This window comes from Aquila chrysaetos, chromosome 11 (genome assembly GCF_900496995.4).
Source record: "Aquila chrysaetos chrysaetos chromosome 11, bAquChr1.4, whole genome shotgun sequence".
NCBI lineage: Eukaryota > Metazoa > Chordata > Aves > Accipitriformes > Accipitridae > Aquila > Aquila chrysaetos.
The window spans coordinates 32,334,930-32,357,552 of NC_044014.1; the positions used below are offsets into that span (position 1 = coordinate 32,334,930).

General features: G+C 37.3%; 1 protein-coding gene across 8 annotated transcripts in view; it reads left to right on the forward strand.

Moving 5' to 3' along the window:
- Nucleotides 1-22,623, forward strand: part of GRID1 (glutamate ionotropic receptor delta type subunit 1) — a 562,508-nt gene that overhangs the window by 452,237 nt on the left and 87,648 nt on the right. For 7 of the 8 annotated variants that reach the window (XM_030030252.1, XM_030030245.1, XM_030030246.1 and 4 more), the window contains exons 7-8: nucleotides 1,245-1,406; nucleotides 2,716-2,835. In XM_030030252.1, the coding sequence (XP_029886112.1) occupies nucleotides 1,245-1,406; nucleotides 2,716-2,835 (282 nt within the window). The remainder of the gene's footprint in view (nucleotides 1-1,244; nucleotides 1,407-2,715; nucleotides 2,836-22,623) is intronic. The other variant, XM_030030247.2, reaches the window with a different exon arrangement.

Sequence of the window (22,623 nt, forward strand, 5' to 3'; positions counted from 1 at the left end):
ACAGATTAGGGAACATGAAACATTTTGTTTCTGAAGATTAGGATCTTAAGATATCAGAAGTTTACTTGGAGCCAGTGATGCAATAATAATATAAGTTTAAGCTTTCACAGCCCAGTGACATTTTTATAGGAAGTATGCAGCTGCATTAACTTCCATATGTAACCCTTTCCTGGTTGCTAAGCACTATTTTCTATGGTGAATTAGAGAAATCCAAAAGATAAATGGCAAATTCATGGATCACCGTGAGTAAAGCCTTCAGCCAGGAGAGTGTCTTTTTAATAATAATTAAAAAAGCTGTATCTGGCAACTAATGCTAGCTGGAGATTTGAGTTTAGTAAAGAGTAAATCAATACACCTGAGTCTGTGCATAGGTTTGAAGAAGAGTGCATGTAAACTCTGGAAACAGGTAGAGAGTATCTATTTTTTTTAAATCACTTCTCTCAGCCCACTTCCACCACTAAAGTTTTACCACTTGCGGTGGATACTGCTGCATGTTAAAGATCTGATCTTGTTTTGCTAGCCATGTCTTGGTTTGAAAAATGAAACACATAGTTGAGCATTACTAGTGTGGTGGTGTTCTTACTAGAGCCTTTGTCGTCAATTATTGTTCTTTTTCTCTCTCATATAAATTGAAAAATAATGAGGCTAAAATCAATAGCTCCAGAAAAAGTAGAATAGTAACCAGTCTCCTGTATATTTGGTGGAGAGAGATGATAAGACCAAAATAATACTGTCATTTTTCTTCCCTCTGTTCTAAACATTTGCATTAGTATTATATTTTTGTGTGCCAGAAATTACCAAGGAGACTGCTCAAATGAACAAAAAGAACTAGAACTTAATTCCATCCTATGTTTTACTCCTTGCTGAAAGGACTGACAAAGTAGCAATCCTTGTCTCTCATTGATAGATAGCTGTACTCCTTCTAGAGCTTGAGTTTGTATTTGAACTGCGATCTCTTACATCTTTACAGCACTGCATTGCAGTCATGTAGGCAAGGCACAGGCAATGCAAGTGTGCCAGAGTCCCTTGGCCAGAAGGGCCCAGGTGCCAAGCAGAAAAGAAGGTGGGAGTGACCACTGGTATTTGTCTGAATTGCCTTGACTGTTGAACATGTCGAAAATACCCAGCTTTTAGTTTTCACTTGTGTCTTCTTTTGTTTTGTTTTGTTTGTTTGCTGGTTTTCACGGTTTCTTCAAAAGGATGCTCATATAAACAGAGAGGCTCATTCTTATTATTGTTTGCAGGTTTCCAACCTGTACCTGTATGACAGTGTGCTCATGCTGGCCAATGCTTTCCACAGAAAACTGGAGGACAGGAAGTGGCACAGCATGGCAAGTCTGAACTGCATGAGGAAATCCACCAAACCTTGGAATGGAGGACGATCCATGCTAGAGACTATTAAGAAGGTGAGAATAGACAAACCACAACTGTGTGAGCAATTGAAAGAGTTGCTTCATTGCTACTTGAGATTAGCTTTTGAAGAGGTTTTTGACCTCCATTCAACTTTTCTTTGATTTATTACAAGCAAGTGATTTACAACTACCAGGAATAATCTACAGCTATTAAACAAGCGAATGATTTATTACAAACAAATAATACACACTGCAGTGTTGCTCCAGCGGTGTGTGTGCTACTTCTGTTGTTCTCATAGCTACCTTCTGTGGAGGTAGTGTGTTTAGGAATAGTCATACAAATTGATGTATGCATGCATCATAACAATTTTCCCCAAAGAAGAACTTAAGGAGCTCGAGGGGCCAACCTATGACAAGGTGTAAGGCTTATGTTCCATTTACTACAGCTCAACTAGCTTCATAAGTTAGCTGAGCATTGGTAAGTATCTATTTGTGTACTATAGCCCAGAGCAAAAGGGATCTGATTCAACTAAGTTGTCACTAACAGTTACACTGTCTTGCAGCATGTTGAATTACTCAAATATGGACAGTACTGTGGCTTTGCAGATGCATGGTAACTTCTTGTATGAAAGTTATTTGATCACAAATACTAGTGGGAAGAGTACTTATTTTTTACTATACTAACTTTAGCGATTATTTGGAAAAAATACCTGTTTCCCCATATTTATTGATGATACGGTTTTCCCCTAGTAAAATGATGCAATCTGATCAAGTGTTATATTATGCTCTGACCAGTCCTAATGATGCCATCCTTTGTTGCTAAATTAATTGAAACTTTAGTGTCATTTCAAGCTTCTTTGCTACAAACCCCAAATCAAACTCCATGTTACTTTCACAGAGAGGTTTTAATAATAGTTAAAATTTTATCTTTTCTTTATTGCCTCTCTTGGGAGCACAGCAGGCATACTCTTTCTTTTGGACTTCGAGTTCATGCCTTTGTATTCAACTCAGAACCGAACCTGCTGCCCTCAGTTACGCTGAAAGGGCTGTTGTCTCATGGTCCACTAAGGTCCTTCTCCTTTTCTTTGGGGTCTGTCTCTGTGAACAATGAAGACCTGATGGCTTTTTCCCACAATATGCAGTGGATGTGTTAGTGCTAAACTAATTTTCTCAAAAAAAAAAAAAAAAAAAGAAAAAGGTCTTTTGTCTGGCGCTATAGTTGAGCTATTGAAGAACATGTAATTGCCACATTTAAGCTCACTGTAAACATTTTCAAAGCAGATTTGGCATACCTTTAATGAAGAGGAGTGTTTATAAAGGCAAATTTGTTCTATTCTAAAATTTCTGAAACTTATTTCCTTAGGGCCATATAACTGGGCTTACTGGTGTTATGGAGTTCAGAGAAGATGGCGCCAACCCCTATGTTCAATTTGAAATACTGGGCACTAGCTACAGCGAAACATTTGGCAAAGATGTGCGGAGGGTAAAGATAAGCTGCTTCTTTCTCTGTTTTGTTTTCCTCTAAATAATATACATCCTACTTCACAGGAGAATGTTTAGTGCTACACTGCAGAAGAAATTTACTGTAAGAGAAATATTTTCTAATATCTTACACATTTAAATCTTAAAAGCTAATTTTATATTGGTAGGCAGGAGTCCTGCAAGTTGTTTCCACGTGTGCGGTAATGATGCAGTGCCATAACAATACTGTGAACATAATAGTGAAAACTGCATAATTCTGCTCATGCATTTTGTTGTTAAGATACAATTGATATAACTGGTACTTGTCTTACTAAGGAAGCTCACTGAGAATATAAATTACCTAAACACACAAAGATGTTTCTAGCTGCTGCAAGAATTTGAGATAAATAAATAAAAAACCTCTAGAGAACATAATTTCCAAAATGGATGATGTTATATCATGTAAAGTAAAGGATGACCTATCAATGGTAGCTGATGGAACAAGGACTGATGGGGATTAGAAGACAGTTAGAGTGGTTCCATGGGGTTACTAACATAAATTGTCATAGGCTGAGAAGGCTACCTTGAATATGTTCATACAGAGGGGATGCTCTGAAAATACCTGAAATTCTCAATTGAACAGGGAGGTTCAGATTGGAAACCAAGTTACAAAATGTCCCTAAACGGGTCAGCCGGTTGAATACAGATGTTACCACTGTATGGTCAATGGGTTCTACATTAAGCAGAGCCAAACAAAGACGATTCTACGAAGAATTAAAATTTGTGACATTTTCTATTTTCATTTGACCATTGGTCTCTGTGTTTTGTTTTGATTCACCTGAATTACATGAGCCTAAATGTAAAAACAAGCAAAGAACTTGTGTTTACGGTATCATCTTAAACAGCTAAACCTGAGATTCTTTCAGAGTCTAATTTGGCACAGGGATTCTGGACATGGAGCCAAAGGCTTGCAATATCTATTAGAAATTCAACAGAAGGAAGAGAAGTATTTGAAATGCATAAAGCTTCAGGAGATATAATTGAGAAACTTCTGTTGCCAAAAAATATCTCTGAAGACTTCAGATTGGCTAGGCACCCTCCTGTGTTGTAATGACCAGAAAAGGCTATTTCTTGGTCCACTTTCTTTTCTAGAAGATTTCTACTGCAAATGTGGAAGTCTAAGTTCCAAACATTACCTGAATAACGAAAAATTATCTTAATTTTGGAAACAGTGTTGCCTATTCAATAAAATGGCTTAGGAGGTCTAGGAAGCAATTCCAGTTCATAAACAGAAGTATGCACCTCACTTTATGCACAAGTATGCAAAACAGAAGTATCCGGTGCCATGTGAGATGCTGTGGACTATCCTACTGTGTTTCCAGCTGCCACTACAGAAAAGCATGAGTGTCACGTCAGTGCTGCGTTATCCCTAGCAGATGGATGCCATGGGACATTTGAGTTTGGTTCCATTTTGTTACAGAATTCCCAAGTGACTTTGAGTAAGTCACGTAACCGCTTTATACTTCGATTTACCTTTGAGTAAAATTGGCATGATTACCACTCAGAGCAGGTTTGAGGCCTTAAAGGGAAATGATTATGTGTGAGTATACATTATTACTTTTTTTCTTATGTACATTTCAAATATGGTAACACACATACAAAAGCTCTCACTTCAGTATGTGTAGCACACTGACCAAATTGAGATATAATCCAGATGTGTGAAGTGAAGATAGCTAAAATATTACTCAAAAGGGACCACAAGGCAAAGAAATAGGTAAAATGACTAAATGGGAAAATTACTAAAATGACTAAACTGGTATACCACTTTTGATCCCTAATGTGCTACTTTGGGATTAGATGGTTAATAGAGGAAGACTTAACCCTTTGGATGTTAAATGCAGAACATTATACAGTTCCCAAAATGAAAGGGAGTATAATTCTAAATGGGTAAAAAGCTCCTGCCTGTAGAATACTACTCTGAGCTAAAATGAGGTTCTGAAATGATACTTTTAGCCTAATATATATAGAGGGTAAAAAGTCAGCAATATGCTGGAGAAGTCTATAGGAGAACTTGGAAGAGATGATATTTCTTAGAGCAACATTACCATGGAACTACTGGTATTCAATTATTTAGACAGCCTGACTTTTTATTATTGCAGCAAAAATATGTTACAGCCCAGAATTACTTTTAAAAGCTCAGAAAGTCATTCTTGTCTCGTTTATATTACTTGAGTGAGAGATCAATTCTGATTTATTGTCAGTTGTTTCTGTATCAGCCTTTCCTCAGATTTAGCTGTGGAGGTGAAAAACAGAGGTTTCTTTCTGCATGTTTTTCTATTCCTCTGTATGGAGAGCATGTGTATCTATTCATCCCTGCCCTGACCCTACAAAAAGCCTTTGACTTAAGATCTGTGGCAGAGTAGGGCAAAAGACTGTAACATTGAGTGTTGAGCCTTAGAGGGAATCCAGTCAAAAGCTAGTGGACTTTTAATACTCAACATCCCTTAGAAAGTTTCTTGGGGATCATTTCTACCAGAAGGACTCCTAGGAGGATGTCCAAGATAGTAACCCAAATCTGGCAGGAATTTTCAGGGCCTTTCTGTAGAGACATCTTGACTCTTCCCAGTTGCCCTGAGATCTGGTCTTTCTGCAGAGAATTGTTCCTTCCACTAGCTGTGATTTAGTTATCAGTGCAAGGAAATATATGTATTTTCTCACTTAGTATACCTTCTCATTTATTCCACAAGTCTACACCATGTATTTGTGGTAAAGGCTGATAGTGGCTTTTGTGTATTTTGTGTGTGTGTTTTCTTTTTCCTTTGGGCGTACTTTAGCGAAAGGGAAACTTCAGAAAATGCTCTAATTTCTTTGGTTTAAACATAAAAGAACAGGGTATGTCCCTTAAGGTATACCACCTTGCTTTACAAAAGCTCAGGTGATTGCCTTCTATTCACTGTGTGCATGTGGATGTTGAGAAAGCATGGGTTTTCATGCTTAAAAAAAGACATCGGTGTGGTGACTTATCAGGGCATTTGAAAGTTGAAGGGTAAGACTGTCAGAGACACTGAAAAGGCTTAAATGCCTAGTGCTTGATGATTGCCAGTATGTTTTATGTTCCTAATGTCTGTAAACATCTTTAAAAATAGCAACCTGAGTATCTGTATATTAAAAAAAAAAAAAAGAAAAGAAAAAGAACTGGATATAAAGAGAGAAGGGAACTGTAGAAAGTATAAAACATAACAGAATAAACCAAAAAGAAAAAAGTAAGAAACTTTAATAGCTGATGCCACACTAATGTTTTAAATTGAATGAAATTTGAGTGAAAGAAAGAATGAAAGAAACACAGAGGAAGTGTAACTTGGAAAAACAAGGAAAAGTGGTATAAAATGTTCAGGTGAAGCATATGGAGCAGAAGGAATGAGACTAATAGCCTATTATGTTCAAAACCCTTTGATACTTTTGGGATTTGCATTTGTAGCAGATAAAACCCCCTTTCTTTTCATTTCATCTCTTCTGTCCACCTCCCATGCTAAGGGCGTATGCATCAAATTCAGCGTCAGCCATAATTGCTGGGTTACTTACCATTGAATGGTTTTCCTCTGAATTTAGAGTTACCAACATACTTCTTTTTTTCACTCTTTTAAATTCTTATTCATTAGTCCTTTATGAATTTATTTTTTCACCTATATGGATGTATAAAGACTTTCTTGTATGTATACATTTTTATGTCTTCTACCTTAAGCTTCCTGAGCTTTTGGTTCATTCCCACCACTGGCAGTGGCTGGGGTGATCATTACATCGTTTTGCTTCATTGGCTCGCTGTCCCCATCTGTAGGATGGAGTTGAGGGTATTTGCCTGCTTTGTACAAAGTTTTGAAGTCTGATCGAAAAAAAGGACTCTAGCAAAAACATTTAGAAATTGAATGAATCATAGTATTAAAAACTGTGCATTCCTAATTGTATGAGAGACCACCCCTTAAGAGCTTGTTTGGAATTGTCAATGGACAGCTATGTCCCACTTCCACAGTACAAGGGACATGAAGTGGGAAAGGAGGTCAGGGCTACATTAATTCCCTCCTTATTGACCATCTGTATTATTAGTTCTTATTAATGAAAGCCCTGCTGTACCTTTCAGAACATCTGAGCTGGTTCATGTTTCTTACGTTTCTGCACTTGGGTGAATTCCACACAATATAATAGTTTAATGATCCGGCTGTGCGAGCAAAAATAAGGGAGTCAGGTCTCCAGGGTGGTATTCCTAGCAACTCACTAACTCACAGTGAGCCCTTGAGGTGTAAGCCTATTTGTTCTCATTTGACCATGTACGCAGAGAATACCACCATAACAACTAACCGCCCTTGAAGGGATGTGATTAGGCTTAGTTAGATAATGCGTGTTTATCTTCATCCTTGGCAGGAGGATCTTCTGTAAGTGTGAAATGATGTTGTTATTTAGTTTATTTTATGACAGGGATCATATTTTTTATAAAGCAATCTGCAATTCTTTCCCAAGCTGGCTGTAATGAAGGCAGAATTAATGGTTTACACACATGCTGTATTTCATAAGAAACATTCTGTTCAAAATGATAACGTTTACTGTTGGTTATTCATTTCTGTCAGTTGATATGTTTTAATTGTTTTAAATTAGATTTTCTTGAAATATCATCTGCTTCATAAACAGTCATACTTGTTTCCTCCAGCACTTCTGAGGCAGATTGCAGAAGTAACTGTAAGTAGTTTTGTGATATGCTTCACAGTTGTTGAAACCCCATTTTTGAAGCCTGATACAGTGCTTTAATTGGCATTGTTACTTTTAGAGAGAATCTCGTCATTATCATGATGAGAAATCCTATGCTTCTTATTCATTGCAAAAAGGAACTGTATTTTAGGGGTCTGCAGTATCAAGTGCTTTCATCTGCAAGAGTATTGCCAAATCATGTCATATGCCACTAAAAGATATATCCTGAAGAGAATTATCTTAGGTGGTTACTACTGGAATTGAATCAGTTTTACTTATACGGAAAAATACATAACTAAATGGAGTTTAGCTGTAAAACAGACGCCTGCCTCCTGTTTGAGCACTTAATAAGCATGCACTTGGGTGTAGTAATTCGGTTTAATCTCTGTTGCCAAGGTATCTTTCAGCTGAAATGTAAGACTGAAGTTTTGGCTACTTGTGATCGCTAAAGATCCCCTGTTATCTTGCAAAGGGAAGGGCAATAGTCCTCTCATTTTGGGTAAAATACAATTTCCACATATGTACATTTGGTTTAAGTTGCTCTTTCTGCTTGAGTTGATTGAGTGTCATGGTAGAATAATTTGGAAAAAGAGTATTGCAATTCACCCTATAAATTCATTGTGTCAAACTGAAGAAAAATCTGGAGTATTTTACTCAAAATAATAAAACTCCTTCATTTTTTAGTTCTAATTTTCTGTACGAGATGGATGTGAAGAATAAAAATAAATGCATTCCTTGCAGATTCTATAAATTGAATTATTCATGGTGAAAATTACAGCTAAACATATAGGAAATGGCTATGATCAATTTTTAAACTATAGAAGAATACTGGAGAAGAAATGTGATGAACCTGAATGCTTTTCTGAAAAGAAGTTGGGTCCCTCTTTGCCCAAGTTCTGCAATTTTTTTTTTTTTTTTGGTAATTAAAATATTTTATGTTCTGTATGCTTTCAATATAAAATTATAGCTGAATTATTACACTCACTGACTGAAAGTAGGTAAGCAAGTTTAGAAATGCATGTTTTGTTGCAAATGTGTCATACGTAGTTCTTTTTAAATTTTTTTAATTTTATTTTACGGTTTTGGACAACATTGCCAATGGAACCCATGCTTTTGCATAAACTGTTACTTGTATTTGCAAACACAAAATGCTGTATGTATTTACAAATTATACCAGTGTCAACCCCGAGTAAAAGGGATGTCTTGCAAATTTCAGTTGGAATTCCTCCAAGCGTAAGATAATGCTGGTCTTCTCCTTTGGAAGACTGTTCAGCTGTTTATATGACATTTTCACAGCATGAAGCTTGAGGCTAGATTTTAAAAAGCAGCCATATCAGAGTTACGAGCAGGGCCAGGATACCTACAGCAATTAGGACGCTGCTGAAGTTTCCACAGCCCACATGCACCACTGCCTGTATGATTAGAAATTCTGTTTAATTCATAAGCCACATACTATGTCATACTTACCAGATTATAATGAATCTTGGGTATAACATTCTCCTTTTTTAACACATATGCAATATTGCATACAATTAGGATGTTAGGAGTGTTAAAATCAGCCTTCTAAAAACAGTTACATCTTTAATTATGGAGTTTTCATCAAAGCTCCTATAATTTATTGATGGATCCTAGGAGACATTGAGAATGGGATGAAGAGAAAGCCCCTTTCTGTAGCTCAGCTCATGAAGAATTCTGTGCTTAAGTGTGCACACTATGAAGAAAAATGTATTTCCATAGGGAAACAGGTCAAGATTTTCTGAGCTTAACAGCAAAGAAAATAGAAAGTATTTGAAAAAAGCTTCAGAAATTCTTTTTACCTTTTTGGCAATCCAAAAGCAGGGATTATTTGCTATTCTCTTTTGCACAACATCAACCTTGAACAAAGGCAATAAGCCCACTACTCCAGAAAAGAGGGACAGTCTGTCTTTTTTTTATTTCCTGCCTTAAGAAATATCTTTGAATCATGCTGGTTGTTTAAAAATCACACCAAAACCAGAAGAACTGTCTGTTGAGTGTCTGACTAGCTTTTTTAGCGTAATGTCTGTTTAGCAAAATCCCTTTGAAAAATATTAATGATAATACCAAAATGCAAGCTCAAGTATTTTAACTAACAAATCCAATAGATGTCAGATCTTGGTTTTCATAAGTACATAAACTAAGGAGTTCTAACATCTCTTCATTTGCAGCATGATTTCAGTGTCAAGGACAGTTGCAAGGACTGTATGTTGAGGGAGACCATGCACAGTTTCCTTTCCGTAGTTTTTGAAATGCATTTAATTCTTCAAATTATTGTTGTTATCTTATACCATTCGGAAAACTGCAAAACCGTGTAGGTGCCAAGCATAGTTTATGAAGTCATTTATTTCAGCCGTAATGTTAAAAACCAGGATAACTATATTGTCTTCATCTGTATATTGCTCTGATATATTCAATATGTCAAAAAGTGGATGTTTAAACACAGGTAGTTAAGCTCTTTAGTCACGCTACGTCAGTTTTGTAAAGAAAAATGACAAAATTTTATGGTTTCTGTTTAGTTCTATGAAAATAAACAACAGAAGTAGAAGTTATTTAAAATTCCCATTCTATTTTTGCTTCTATTTCTGCCATTTCATGCCAGATTATATTACTGTATACCAGTAAACACTTTCACATGCAGGTTTTCAAAACCCAAGTTTAATGGCAAGATGTCTTAGCGGTCAGCCCAAATGTGGGACATGAGGAACTTCTGTGTCACAAAGTGCCACAAACTATCTGAATTGCTTTGGCTTGGTTCCTTAATTTCATTATACTTAAAAAAAGAATAACCTTAATTCCTCAACTTACTCTTTTGGAAAGATACATGCAAAAGGGCATCAGAGCTCTGATTAAACCTCTTTGTCTGTGTTGGCTAACTCACTGAAATAACAGTATTTGGCAGAGATTGCCTGCTGGTGTTCCAGTTCCTGGCAGAACCGCCTTTAAACTGAGGACTTTCTGTTTTCAGACCACACAGAAAACACTCAGATTTACCTTAAAATAGGTACAATCTATAATCAAAGTGAGCCTATGTCAAGGAAAGAATTCTAAAATATGCTTGGTCCAGTACCACAGTATCTCTTGCTATAGGAGTGAATGAACTTATATACTTGGGTAAAATACACACATGTCACAAAATAAAACTTGTTTATTGGAATGGAGACAGTATCAGGCATAGGTATAACTCTCAAAATGGAATATTTCTGAGCATGACTTCTATGTAACAGGCTATCAGATTATAGTATGTCTGTAGTCTTAATATGTTAATAAGTGTGGTGTAAAAACATATAACAGAGCTCCCCCACAATATGATTGCTAACAGGACACATTTTTAAGTTGTATGTTAGCAACAAAATATATTTCTTTAATCAATATATATTAATATATACATATATTTTAAGTATTTTCCAGCATAAAAGAGGTACATGAGCAAACATAATAATAATTAAAAATATTGACACTATTTAAAAAGTCAGTTGTTGGTATGTTGCATAGGCTGAAATAGCTATTAAATGCAGTGGCACATTTGAATTCAACTTAGATCCAAGGGGCAAAAAAACCCCTGACAACAGAAACCGCTTGAATACTGAAGCTTGCCAAAATCCACTTTTGGTGGAGATTATTGGGAACAATTTCCAGAGGTTGAATCTGTCAGACGAATCACCTTGTTTGACCTAGGAAGCCATGCCCTAGCTATTTTAAGTGAAAAATATAATTGCCACTAGACTGAATGGAAAATGGGATAGAGGTGATTTCTTAGGTGGCTGGATTCCAGGTCATGCAGAGCTTAAAAAAATGTTAATAACCTGAAATGACACCTGGATCTGAAATGGTGAGTAGAGTATCACAAAGAAGAGGTGTATTTTGCTGACAGTGACCCTGCACGCAGCTTTTCCTTCGTGAAGACAGGGCAGGCTCAGAAAGCATCCTGTTAGTACAGTGTAAACCAGACAGAAGTGTCATGTAGAAGAGCTGAAGCCTGGTATCTCAAGTGGCGAAATCACCTTTGCAGTCAAAATTCTTTTATGAACAATTACATACCTGTCCTGAAATTAAATTGCAAGTTGCAGAATCATCTGATTGCATGCCTTAAGCCCATTGGATTTTTATTAATAGAATTGTACAGAGCATAAAGCATGCAGGATGCCAGTACGAGTATTCTGCCTATGAATTTAAGATGCCATGAAGAGCCCAGTGATGTAACTCTCTTTCCGTATTCATTATTAACTTTTGTACTGTGCTTTGAGATCATTGGATGAAGGATGCTATCTATGATCATGTAATTCTTCAAATGCATAAAGTAAATATCTTTGAAATGGAATACTTCTTTAATGTAGTAAACCAGCTCCAGCCTGCCAACATCTACTTCACTCACAACAATATCTTTTCTATGAAAAGGTAAGTTGCAAAGTCCCATAGAATTTATTGATGAGGTCTGAAGAACTTGCAGGTATTGGGCTTTGTTGGAAAGCGGATGTAATGAACAGTAAAAAAAAAAAAAAAAAAAAAAAAGAATAATCCAGGGATTCTCTGTTATAGTGGAGGAGTTAAGGAGAAATGTGATGCTGTTCATTATTGACCGAAGCAAGTAGCCACATCCAGGCTTTCTTTTAGGAAAAGAAACAGCATAAAAATAGTTAAATCTGACACCAGTTATTTGCTTTAAAATTGCTTGCCAAGGTCAGTTTCCCTGAATGTGACAACTAAGGAGAAGAAAGAGGGCTTGCTTGCTTATAACAGTAAATTCCTCTCAATTGGAATACCACCGAAAGGTCCCTTCCTAGTGCTTTACTCAGGACAGTGCTTACACTTGTTCCCGCTGTGCCTGAAGTTTCTGTGCCATCTTGCCTGGTCCTGCTGTTTCTCCCACCGTCACAAAACTCTGGCAAAAACAAGTGGGGAGGAAAATGCTTTTTCCTACATGTGCTGATTTCTGGGGTAATGTCTCTGTGGTGAAAGTGGTGGTGACTGTTTTGTGTTATGTAGTTAACTAACAGACTGGTGATTTTACCAGCCTGTCAAGTGAATCATTGGTTTCAGCAGGTTGACTGCTATATCTCCCTGCATTGTTCGTTGTAAAGCCTCAAATTCTTAAAATTTTATCCACTGATAAAATTTGGTTACAACGCTATGAGAGAAGTGGGTATGTTTTCAAATAGTCGAGATGATACCATCTATGGGTTGTATCTGGCTGACATCAGTTCTTGGGCATTTGTTTTGTTTTGTTTTGAAGTAAGGGCTGTTACCTAAACATACACAAGGTTGACAGAGTGCAAAAATAGGCATTATTTTACAAAGCAGGCTAAAGCTTTCCAAATACAGTGTTTGGGCAGATAGGCGACTGAAGGTACTGAAGCACTTAGTCCCTGGACCCTTACCAGAAAGTACTCCTAGACAAGTACAAGAACTGGCAATTGTTTACATGCAGGAAAAAAAGCTAATATCCAGTAACGAGGAGCACGGGTGATATTTAATAGTATGAGAACATTTCAGTTTGAGTAGTTCTAGCACCATCTATAATTTTCTTAAAGATTTATGTGCAATTTATTCTGCCATAAGATTAATAATACAGTGAGGCATAAGTCAGTAGATACTTTGCAAGATTGCTGTCTAAGCTGTATTGGATCTAAACTGAGCGCTCTCATTCTCTCTACTCTCATTCAAGGTGTCATTCAGTACCAATCTACAGGGCCACTGTAGCTATTTACATTTCAGTAGCACCTGGAGGCTACGGTTTTGTTACATCGAGAGTTGCCCAGGTAGTTAACTATATTATTATTGTGTAATACATAAACCATGTGGTTGTGTGTTCAGAAACCTGCTGTTGCAGTTTTGCCATCCTGACAGAAAAATGCTATCAAAATCTAAGTTTTGAGAACATTCAGTATTGGGACTTCTCCAGGGTGTTTGCTAAGATAGGGATGAATAGTTTTGTGGATCAGGTGTGAGGTATGTTTTTCAGGCTAGGTATAACAAACACTGCTGCTCATGGTTCAAACTCGAGGAGGGAGCAGCTCATTTCTGGAGCTGAATCTGAAGCTTTGTCTGCTATTTTTTCTCTCCTTTCCCCTAAGTTTTAAAATAAATAATTGGGAGTGAAGTATTTCTTGGTAGGTTCTCTGAACTTGCTCGGTGATATTAGAAGGTAATTTCACTAGAAATTTTAAAGAGAAATAAGGGTTGTTACTCTGTGTTTTTATTAGGGCAAGTGAGGGCAAAAGAGAACAGAAAATATTTACTTTATGAGCATGAGGGAAGTGTGCTGAGATTTTGTTACTATTTTTCATTAACTCTGATTGGTTTCTGAGTGTTCAGAGAAGGACTTTTCCTTGATAGACTCACTGAAAGGACATTCAGCATCTAGAGCTTTTTTTTCATTTGAACACAAATAGGAACACCGTAACCAGTGAAGCAGAAAACGCAGATTTGCTGGCTGAGCTGGCTTAAAACGAAAGAGTGAATCTGAATCTAGGGTACAGCCCACAGAGTCTGCTACTCTAGTGTGGCTCTCATTACAGGACATTTCAGTGGCTTTCTTAATTAAAACAAACTGTCCAATCTTCTCTCGATCTCAAGCTGAATCTCTTATGTCAGGGGCTTGCTCTCTGAGTTTGCTTCTCTTCCTCTCACACATCCCCCAGTTTTATCCCCAGCTATGTGGTCCTCACTTGTGTATTGCGTCCTGCTCCCTGGAAGCTTCTCTCTGTCGAGGATGGTCATTTGCCTCCACGGAAGCCACGATCTGCCCTATTTCTGCAAGCAATTCAGTGTGACCCTGTGTGCAATCTGGCTCTGAAAGATCAGTCCTTCCTCTGTGCTGCCTAACCACAACTTTTTAATAAAACACAACATATAGTTGTACAGTGAACTGAGAGATTAAATAGATGCCATCCATTCTGCAAATCAATATGACGGAGTAGAATTCAAATCAGTATTGGTTTCCTCTCTGTTCCTATTTTGAATATCGATAGCGGGTTTGGGCAAAGACAGATGAATTGTTCCAAGATCTAGAACTATGTTATTTTAACTGTGGTTTGATTTAATAAAAAAATAAAGAAATGTCTAGTGTTAAATCTCAGAAGAAGAAAGGGAGAAGTTTTCATATAAGTTTTCATTATTTATGTAATATATTTCTGTATATTTTGCCTATGGGTGGTATTACGAGACTTCTGTGCATTATCAATTCTACTATGTCAGCCATGACTTATCACCTTCATAACACTTTATCCAGGATGACTCCTGTTGAATCTTTTTAATTATCCGTGTACCATGATCTTTCTCTATTTCTTCCATTCCCAAGATGCAGTGAAAAACAGTCATTTATTGTAGCCAGTAGAGAAGAACAAATGGAAAATATGTATTGGATTGCCTTTCATTAATATATTCAGCTTTTGGTGAGAGTCAGATTTCATAAGGAAAGGAGTTTAGATTAGACTAGAGAGGCATTTTCCAGAATTAATCAAAATTTTAAGGCATTAAGTAGTTTTGGCTTTAGAACAACTATTGCAATTACATTAGTTTTTCAGTATAATTTATTATGATTTTTCAGGTTCAGAAGAGAGAGCTTACCACAGTGCTAGTGCTCTGTTTTAACAAGTGTGCTGCAGGCAAAACATCTCTGTAGCAACGTCCTTTGTGCTTCAAGGTGGTACGTTACTGAACCAGTGATGGGGGCAGGGACAAACAACAAGCCAGCAAATCACACCGTTTCCCCCTTGCTGACTTGCTGTGATCATTCAGGTGAATTTGTTGAGTATAAATAACATAGTTCAATATTGGACAGTCTGATGAGGATATGAGAGTATTTATTATCTGATAGCTGAGTCATCTGCGAAAAGTCAGAGCCACCATCACTAAAACCTTTGCGTCTGCCACAGAGGGACTCTGGAAAATAAATAACCTTCATCTTAAGGGAAGCTTTCTAGTTGGAAAGGGTCAATATTGGTGGAAAGAGTGAGGTTGGACATTCCCCTCCTGTCTGTGTCTCTGACATATGTGAAGCACATCAAGTTGAAGTCTGCTGGCACTGCCTAGCATCAAGCAGCAATCATCTGTTTCTTATTTACATTAACTGCATGCTCGTGGTGTTGTCTAGTTGCTTTTTGTCTTGTTCAAGAAACAATACTTTACCTGCAAATTTTGTTTATTCTCTACATTCTTTATAGCACAAGTTGGCTATAAAATGTCATAGGAGTTCACCACATTTATAGGTTGAGCTATAGCTGCCCTTATAATATTTTATCCTAATAAAACCAGGAAACAAATTTCCTTGCTTAAAATACATTGGTTGCCCTTACTATACATATCCTGTGGCTTCAGTTGAGGAGAACAAGTACAGTCTGGTTTTTGACTATTTAAAGCACTTCAGAAAGGATCTTCACCTGTCTGCTTCTCCGGCTGCCTGCCAGATTATCTTCCTCTGTTCTCGCAGATGTTGAGCAAAATGTACTTTAAGAACCTGAAACTAGTTTTGCTGGTGTCTCTGTACAGGAGGATTTATGGTAGGTGTTTTGAGTATTAATACTGGATTTTGAAGGTAAGTTGCCCTGTTTTCTCACCCTTTGCGAAGCAAAGGAAAAGAGTCAGTGGGATCTCCTGGAAGGACAGGAGGAACTGGAGCGGCAAGGATCTCTTCAGCTCCCTTCCCTCCTGTGTCTCCCAACGCAGCCTGCCCACATTAATAATCCTCATTGCTCCATGGTAGTTAGTCAGGCTGCAGCAAAGATTAAATATCTTTTCCTGTAGCTGAATTAACTTTCTAGATGTAAGTGGTATAAAACAGGTACATCAATGTACCTAGTGCCTCTCTGGTTTTAATTATTTCAGAAATTCTGTCTGTTCTGAATTCATAGTAATTATGAGTATTTCCAAAACTTGGAAATTCAGGATCAGACCAGCAGCAAGGCTCTGTAGAGGCAGACTTTCCCGTTGAAGTGAGGTATTATAATTCTGATTTTGAAACACCACTCTAGGTGTTTCTAGGTGTTCACTTCTCTAGTTCTGCTTGCTTCAGCAGGTATTGCATGGTCCAGTCCAGACAGTATACACATTCGTGCTGCTCCAGATCAATGAGCAAAGGAAGTGATTGTTTTATTTCCTCCTCCTTCTCCATTAGAAATTAACACACCTTAAACTCGAAGCCATTCATGTGTTTGTGTACAGCCATGATCCTGCCCACTGTCACTGCTTCAAATCCTGTGGTGTTCTCCATGCTTCCTATCACCAAAACCAAGCTTTAGCAACATCTTCCAGGATAGAAACTGGGATGTCTGTTAGTTTGAGCTATCTTAGTTCCAGAATTTCTTTAGTTTCCGTAGGCATCTCAAAATGCCTGATGGGAAATTAAATGGGGCATAGACCCAGGCAGAAGACCAATGCTCTGGGGGGGAGTGCACCAAGAGCACAGGAAGCTAATTTGAGTAATCCCAGAATCCTGGGCATGCAATGATTAATGAGGAAGGGACCTCCAGCTGGCCTGTACGTTGAGCAAGCTGGCAAAGTCTGTTGAATTAAGTACTGGTTTGACTGACAGCATCTCTACTGAAATCCACATCAGGACTAGTTCTGTTGCCTTCCTGATGTATATTTACTGTGAAGTATGCCATGCCTGGTCTTGGGTATCTTAGATTTTTTATGTCTCAGAATGCTCAATTGCAAATCTAGATGTTCTCCTTTTGTTTGTTGCTGTAAACCATTTACATAAAAATGCTGAGTCTTTAAATTGTGGGAAAGATTATAAAATATGCAAACTCATATACATGCATACATGCCTATATAGATTTCGCTGTATCTTAATTTCCTCTGTGGCATATTAGAGTCTGCTTTTCATGTCAGTCACTTAAAACACAAGTCAACAAAAAGCAGTTTTTCTGGGGGCATTCTGAGGTCTTTCTATGGACACATTTAAAGGTGGAAAAAGCATAGCAGTAAGATTATTTTACTTTGGTGTGCTGACTAATGCTGTCAAAAATATGAGTTTTGAGAAAAAAACCCATGCCCAGTGGCAATACAGGGATGTGAGAAAAACAGAAAGAATTTATGGATAGTGATCATCAATAAATCTGACAGACGATATCAGTACTTGCTTTAGCTGATTACAAGCTAGAAATACAATTAAGCTTTCCAGACTGTACGTTAAGACTTGCATTAATATTGCTGCGAGGAAGAATCTTTCCTTGTTTCCTCTACATATTTTGAAGACAGTCATGCAATCTCCCTTCTAGTGCTCTGGGCTACCCCCAGCTGCCTGGTCGGAGCTCAGGCAGTGCTCAGCTCTCCCCCTTCCTCTCAGCAGAAGATCTGAGATCTGGCACCCATCAAGGTAACACACCTGGGTGACTCCTGGTCTGATCACGGCACAGGGAGAGCAGCCTCCCATCTGCTCAGAGGATGGACAGACATGCTGGAAAATACCGTAAAGGTGGTGACATCTGGGATGCTTCAGTTTCCCCTAGTATGGCAAATTGGAAGTTACTGTATCACTTATCAGCTGATGAGCATTTGATAGATATTTTTGGGCAATGCCAAAAAATTGGTAACAGGTTTTCTGGTAACAGTTCAGGAGATAGAGAGAGGGCAAATTTGGGTATAAATAAAACACAAGCTAGTTTAGCACATGAAGAAATATTTCTTACTTAAATCAGATGTAATTTTTTTTCAAAATAATAGAATTTTTTCGTAGACTAATAGATAGTTCTCATTCTAGGTCAACTTTTCTCTCCACTTTTCAGAAAATGAAGAAATATTATTCCTATCAGTTTCAACATTTTGATTTTATGTATCGTGCATTAATTCCATGTAGGGATTTGTTTTGTGTGTATATATACATACATTAGCTGCTTGCATGTCAAAGATTAAGAACTCAGTCTTGAAAGCCTAACTAAATGTTACTATGATAATAAACAATTAGTCCTTCCACTGCAGCTGGCAGGCAGTGAGTAAAACCAGTGCACGTAGAGGTTCTGTTTGCAGAAAGGGACCACATGTAAGAGAATCTGCCTCAACATGCAAAACATATAATGGTACTCTATCTTGGCTTTCTCTGCCTGTTGCCTCTCTTTGCAGCCATTCTAAACACCTTTGATTTGGCTGTGTGTCACTACCAGGCATATATATGCCTCAGTTGAGAGCTTATTAAGGCATGTATTTTCTATTCATTAATGTGTCTCTGATTCTAATTTATAAAGTCTACTTTATTACAATTTACTCTGATTTGGCTTTTCTTTTAATTATCTGAAAGAGAATGGTCAAAGTTTTTTTTGTTTTTTGGGGTTTTTTTTTAATTTTTCCTTTGTAAAGACTGAAATATTGATTTCTAGCTGGCTGGATTTTGTTGTCTTCCTTGCTACTGCTACTGTTTTGTCTCCATAGAAATACTGTCTCCATAACGTTACCTTCGTATGAAGACCTTTGTACATCTGCAGATCTTTATTTTTCATTTGGAGGAAATGAGGCTGTCTTGGAAATGGGTTTTGAATGGATTTTTAAATTCTCTGGTGGTCAAAGAGAATCAGTTAATTTGCAATGAAAAGAAGAATATCTAATGATAGGTGTTCTATACATAGGTTTTTCAAAACTATTATGTTCTTTTAGTCACAACACACATGACAGGACTCGACAATGCTACTTGCAGCCAGTCACGACTTTTCTGAAAGGATACATGTTGAAGGTTGTTAGCACAGATATCCTGAACAGCAGAATAGCCTTACTTGGCCAGTAAAGCTATTGCCTGTGTGCAGTATTGTGATGCTGCATAAGCAGTGGCATCAAAGTTAGCAAGGCAGGGTGTTCTTCAAGGTTCAAATGCAATTACACCAGCTGTGACCCAGCTGTGGGTATCTTTTAGCTATCTTACCTAGTGAGGACACTGCCAGTGATTGACCAATAGCTGCAGAAAATCAATAAACACTTATGTCAAATTGTTCAAACAGAATTCATTAATAATGCAAAGAGGTTCATTTTCTCAGCTGGCCTTGTATACGGAGTGAATATGAATTTCCTTCCTGAAGACCAAGATGGAGAACAAAGTGCATAGTCACACTGATCTCAGGTGTGCTTCAGGACCCAAACCCAACCTGCTCCAACTGCCTCCAAATGGCAATAGGTGTTTGGCATCATTGCACTCTGTATCAATTTATCCCTTCTAAAAAAGATTTTCTCTTACTGTTTCGTAGTAATGTGCTTAAAAAAAAAAAAAAAATCCAGTTCTTTGCAATTACAGAAGATGTGATCTGCCTGAACATCTCCCAGCTGGATAGTTTCTATCGCTCTTAATATGCAGGTTTGGAAGATAGTTATCTTATATATTTAAACGTATTTAATTTAAATTATTAATTAAATATAGGGAACGAGGATACAAGTGCATAGAAACTGCCTTATTTATCAAAATGCTTCTAACCAGTGCCAGCAGTGCATATTGGTTTTGTATACCTGTTTTAAGGGATATATCTAGAGAATATAGGGTGGGGGGAAAAGGACATCCTAGAAGAGGTGCCTGGCTTCTTGTGAAAATCAGGTGCCTTTGAGGTGACCAAAGGCAAATGAATGAAGTCCAAATGAATTTGGATCTGATCACAGCACGACTGACCCTGTGGGTCTATCTTTTGTGCCCTGGCTGGTGTGTGCCACTGGAGGACGATGCCAGGTTGCCACCTTGTTAAAATATTGGACCTGTCCCCAGGTGAGGTCTCATGCTGCTGTGCTGTCTGCACGTACCCTCTAAGGGATGGCTTTGTCATTTCTGCACTGTTCCTTTCCTATCCTAGCCTATGTTTCCTTTACACATATAGTATTGGCCATAACCTTTTGTTTAACTTGCTTGTATTACAGCGCAAATTAGCCCATTTGTGCCTAGCTAGTTTCTCCTTGAAGTTTATTTTCAGCTGTGTTTCTTCTCTGTGTTTGAAGCAGATTCTTAGCTATGTTACTTAATGCATGATGTGAACTGACTTCTATTGAGATAAATATGAGCTGCTAGTATCCATCCCCCTCAAAACTCCTTTGACTTTCTCCTATTCTCCGACTGTCATGTACTTTGAAATTATTTACCTGGCATGTCTTAAACTGTTGACATTGTGAAAAGGTTGTTACATTTCACCACAGAAATGACTGAATACATGTGCAAAAAGATTAAGGGCCCTTTAAAATGAAAAGCACTATACCACAATGATTATTCTGACTGATGAAATTCTAAATTGCATGTGGTTCTTTTTTCTTCTAAACAAGAAAAAATAAAAACCATTAAAACTTTCAGACATGTTATAAACTTCAGCTGTCGTTTTTTGAAATAAAATAGCAGACATCTACCTCAATAAGGTTTTAAACAATCTTTCAACTTCAGGAGTTTGTTACATTATGCCCTCAGGAACCTATTCTTGTTATAATTATGATGCAGAGGAAATATTCTTGAACAGTAACACTTTTCTATGGTAATAGCACAGTAGATGTTATACTGAATTGATGATTGTTTAAAAGCTTTTTGCTGGTATGAGGTAGAATGGTCCAGCATCTTTGAAACAAGATACTGACTTTGGGTTGAATCAAGAACTGTAATAAAGGAGAAATATGTTCTTAGGAAACGCGTTGAAAATTAGTAGGTTGAAAATGAAAAGACTGAAATTATTAATAAGAGTTTTTCTTTCATTGCACAAGAATAGCTGCTGTTTGTGCTGTTGAAAGTTTCGTGGTTAAAATTAAAGGATCTGTGTTCTCTCAGTGCTGTTCTCCTGTCACCTGTTACTTTAATGACAGTGAAAGGGTATCATGGGGTCAGTTTCCTAACAAGTAAATGTGTAGGGTTTTGTTAATGTTCAGGGTAGTTTGATGAATATTATCAAGACCACAGCCATAATAATTATTCGATAGTCTAGCATCTATATTGGAGCCCAGAACAGTGGTACTTCCAAATTTGGGAAGGTAAGGTCATACAAGTTACGTGGTTAGTTACTGCTGTATGTGGCTACTGTGGGTTTGAGTATTCTCAGTACATTTATAGTCTTCTCTCTGGTCTAGAAAAGAGTCAAGGCAGCTGAAGGTATGTTCTATGCTATCAAGCTAGCTTTGATAGATGGCATTCATGTCCTTTTATTTTACTGTTTCCATACGTTAAGACTCCCTTTCAGGCAAGAAACTAGGGTCAAAACATATGGAAATCAAGTTTTTTGTCATGTTTTTCAGCAAGTATTGAAAAACCTGGCAGAACAATCTCATCATATTTACTCTGTAGACTAATTTTAAAAGTGGTTTGGATAATCCTGTTAGTGTTTATTCTGGGAGGTATTCTGTCTGCTATCAGAAGTATCTCTTTTGGGCTTTTCACGTATTTCTGACTAAAATGAGAAAATCCCACAAACTAAATCTATCAGCCCCAAACCCCTTCTGGATTTTGCTTGCTTTGTTTGGGTTTTTTGTGTGTGTGTTTGTTTTTCTCCACTTTTAGAGAGGAATAAAGTGTATGAGTCTCCCCTTCAGTTTTTCAACATGAGGATAATTAACAGTTGAATAACTTACTTATAGACATATGGAATATCCATGACTTCATTTTTCAGGCTAAAGTTAGATGTCTAATAGACATACTGTCATTTTAATAGAGGCTACAGACCTGAGGGTTTATCTTCAATCCTTGTAGTACAGGAATCCAAGGTGGGGTAGTCATAGTGATCTCTTCTGGCCTTAAAATCAAGTCTAACAGCTCCAAAATCTGATAATGGAACTGGCTTTCAGAGTTGGTCTCCATCATGGGGAAAAAACAATGTTTTGGATTTCAGTTGCCTCTGATTTACCTTGCTTGGGATTCCTATTTTTCATCTAAGAGTCAGGTTCAAACCTAGCAATACAGGGAAATATCCATATGCATTTATTTATATGATATTTTCACCTTACCGAAAAGAAAGCCTTGTTTCAAAAATAGGTATTCTTTTTACTAGTATGAGACTGAAAACCCACGGTGGGTGAATTTCTGAAGAAGAGTACTTGGCTTGAAAATAGACTTGGAGCTTGTGTTTAGTAGAAGTGTTGTTTACATTTGTGATTTTAAATAAGAATTTTGGAATCATATTCA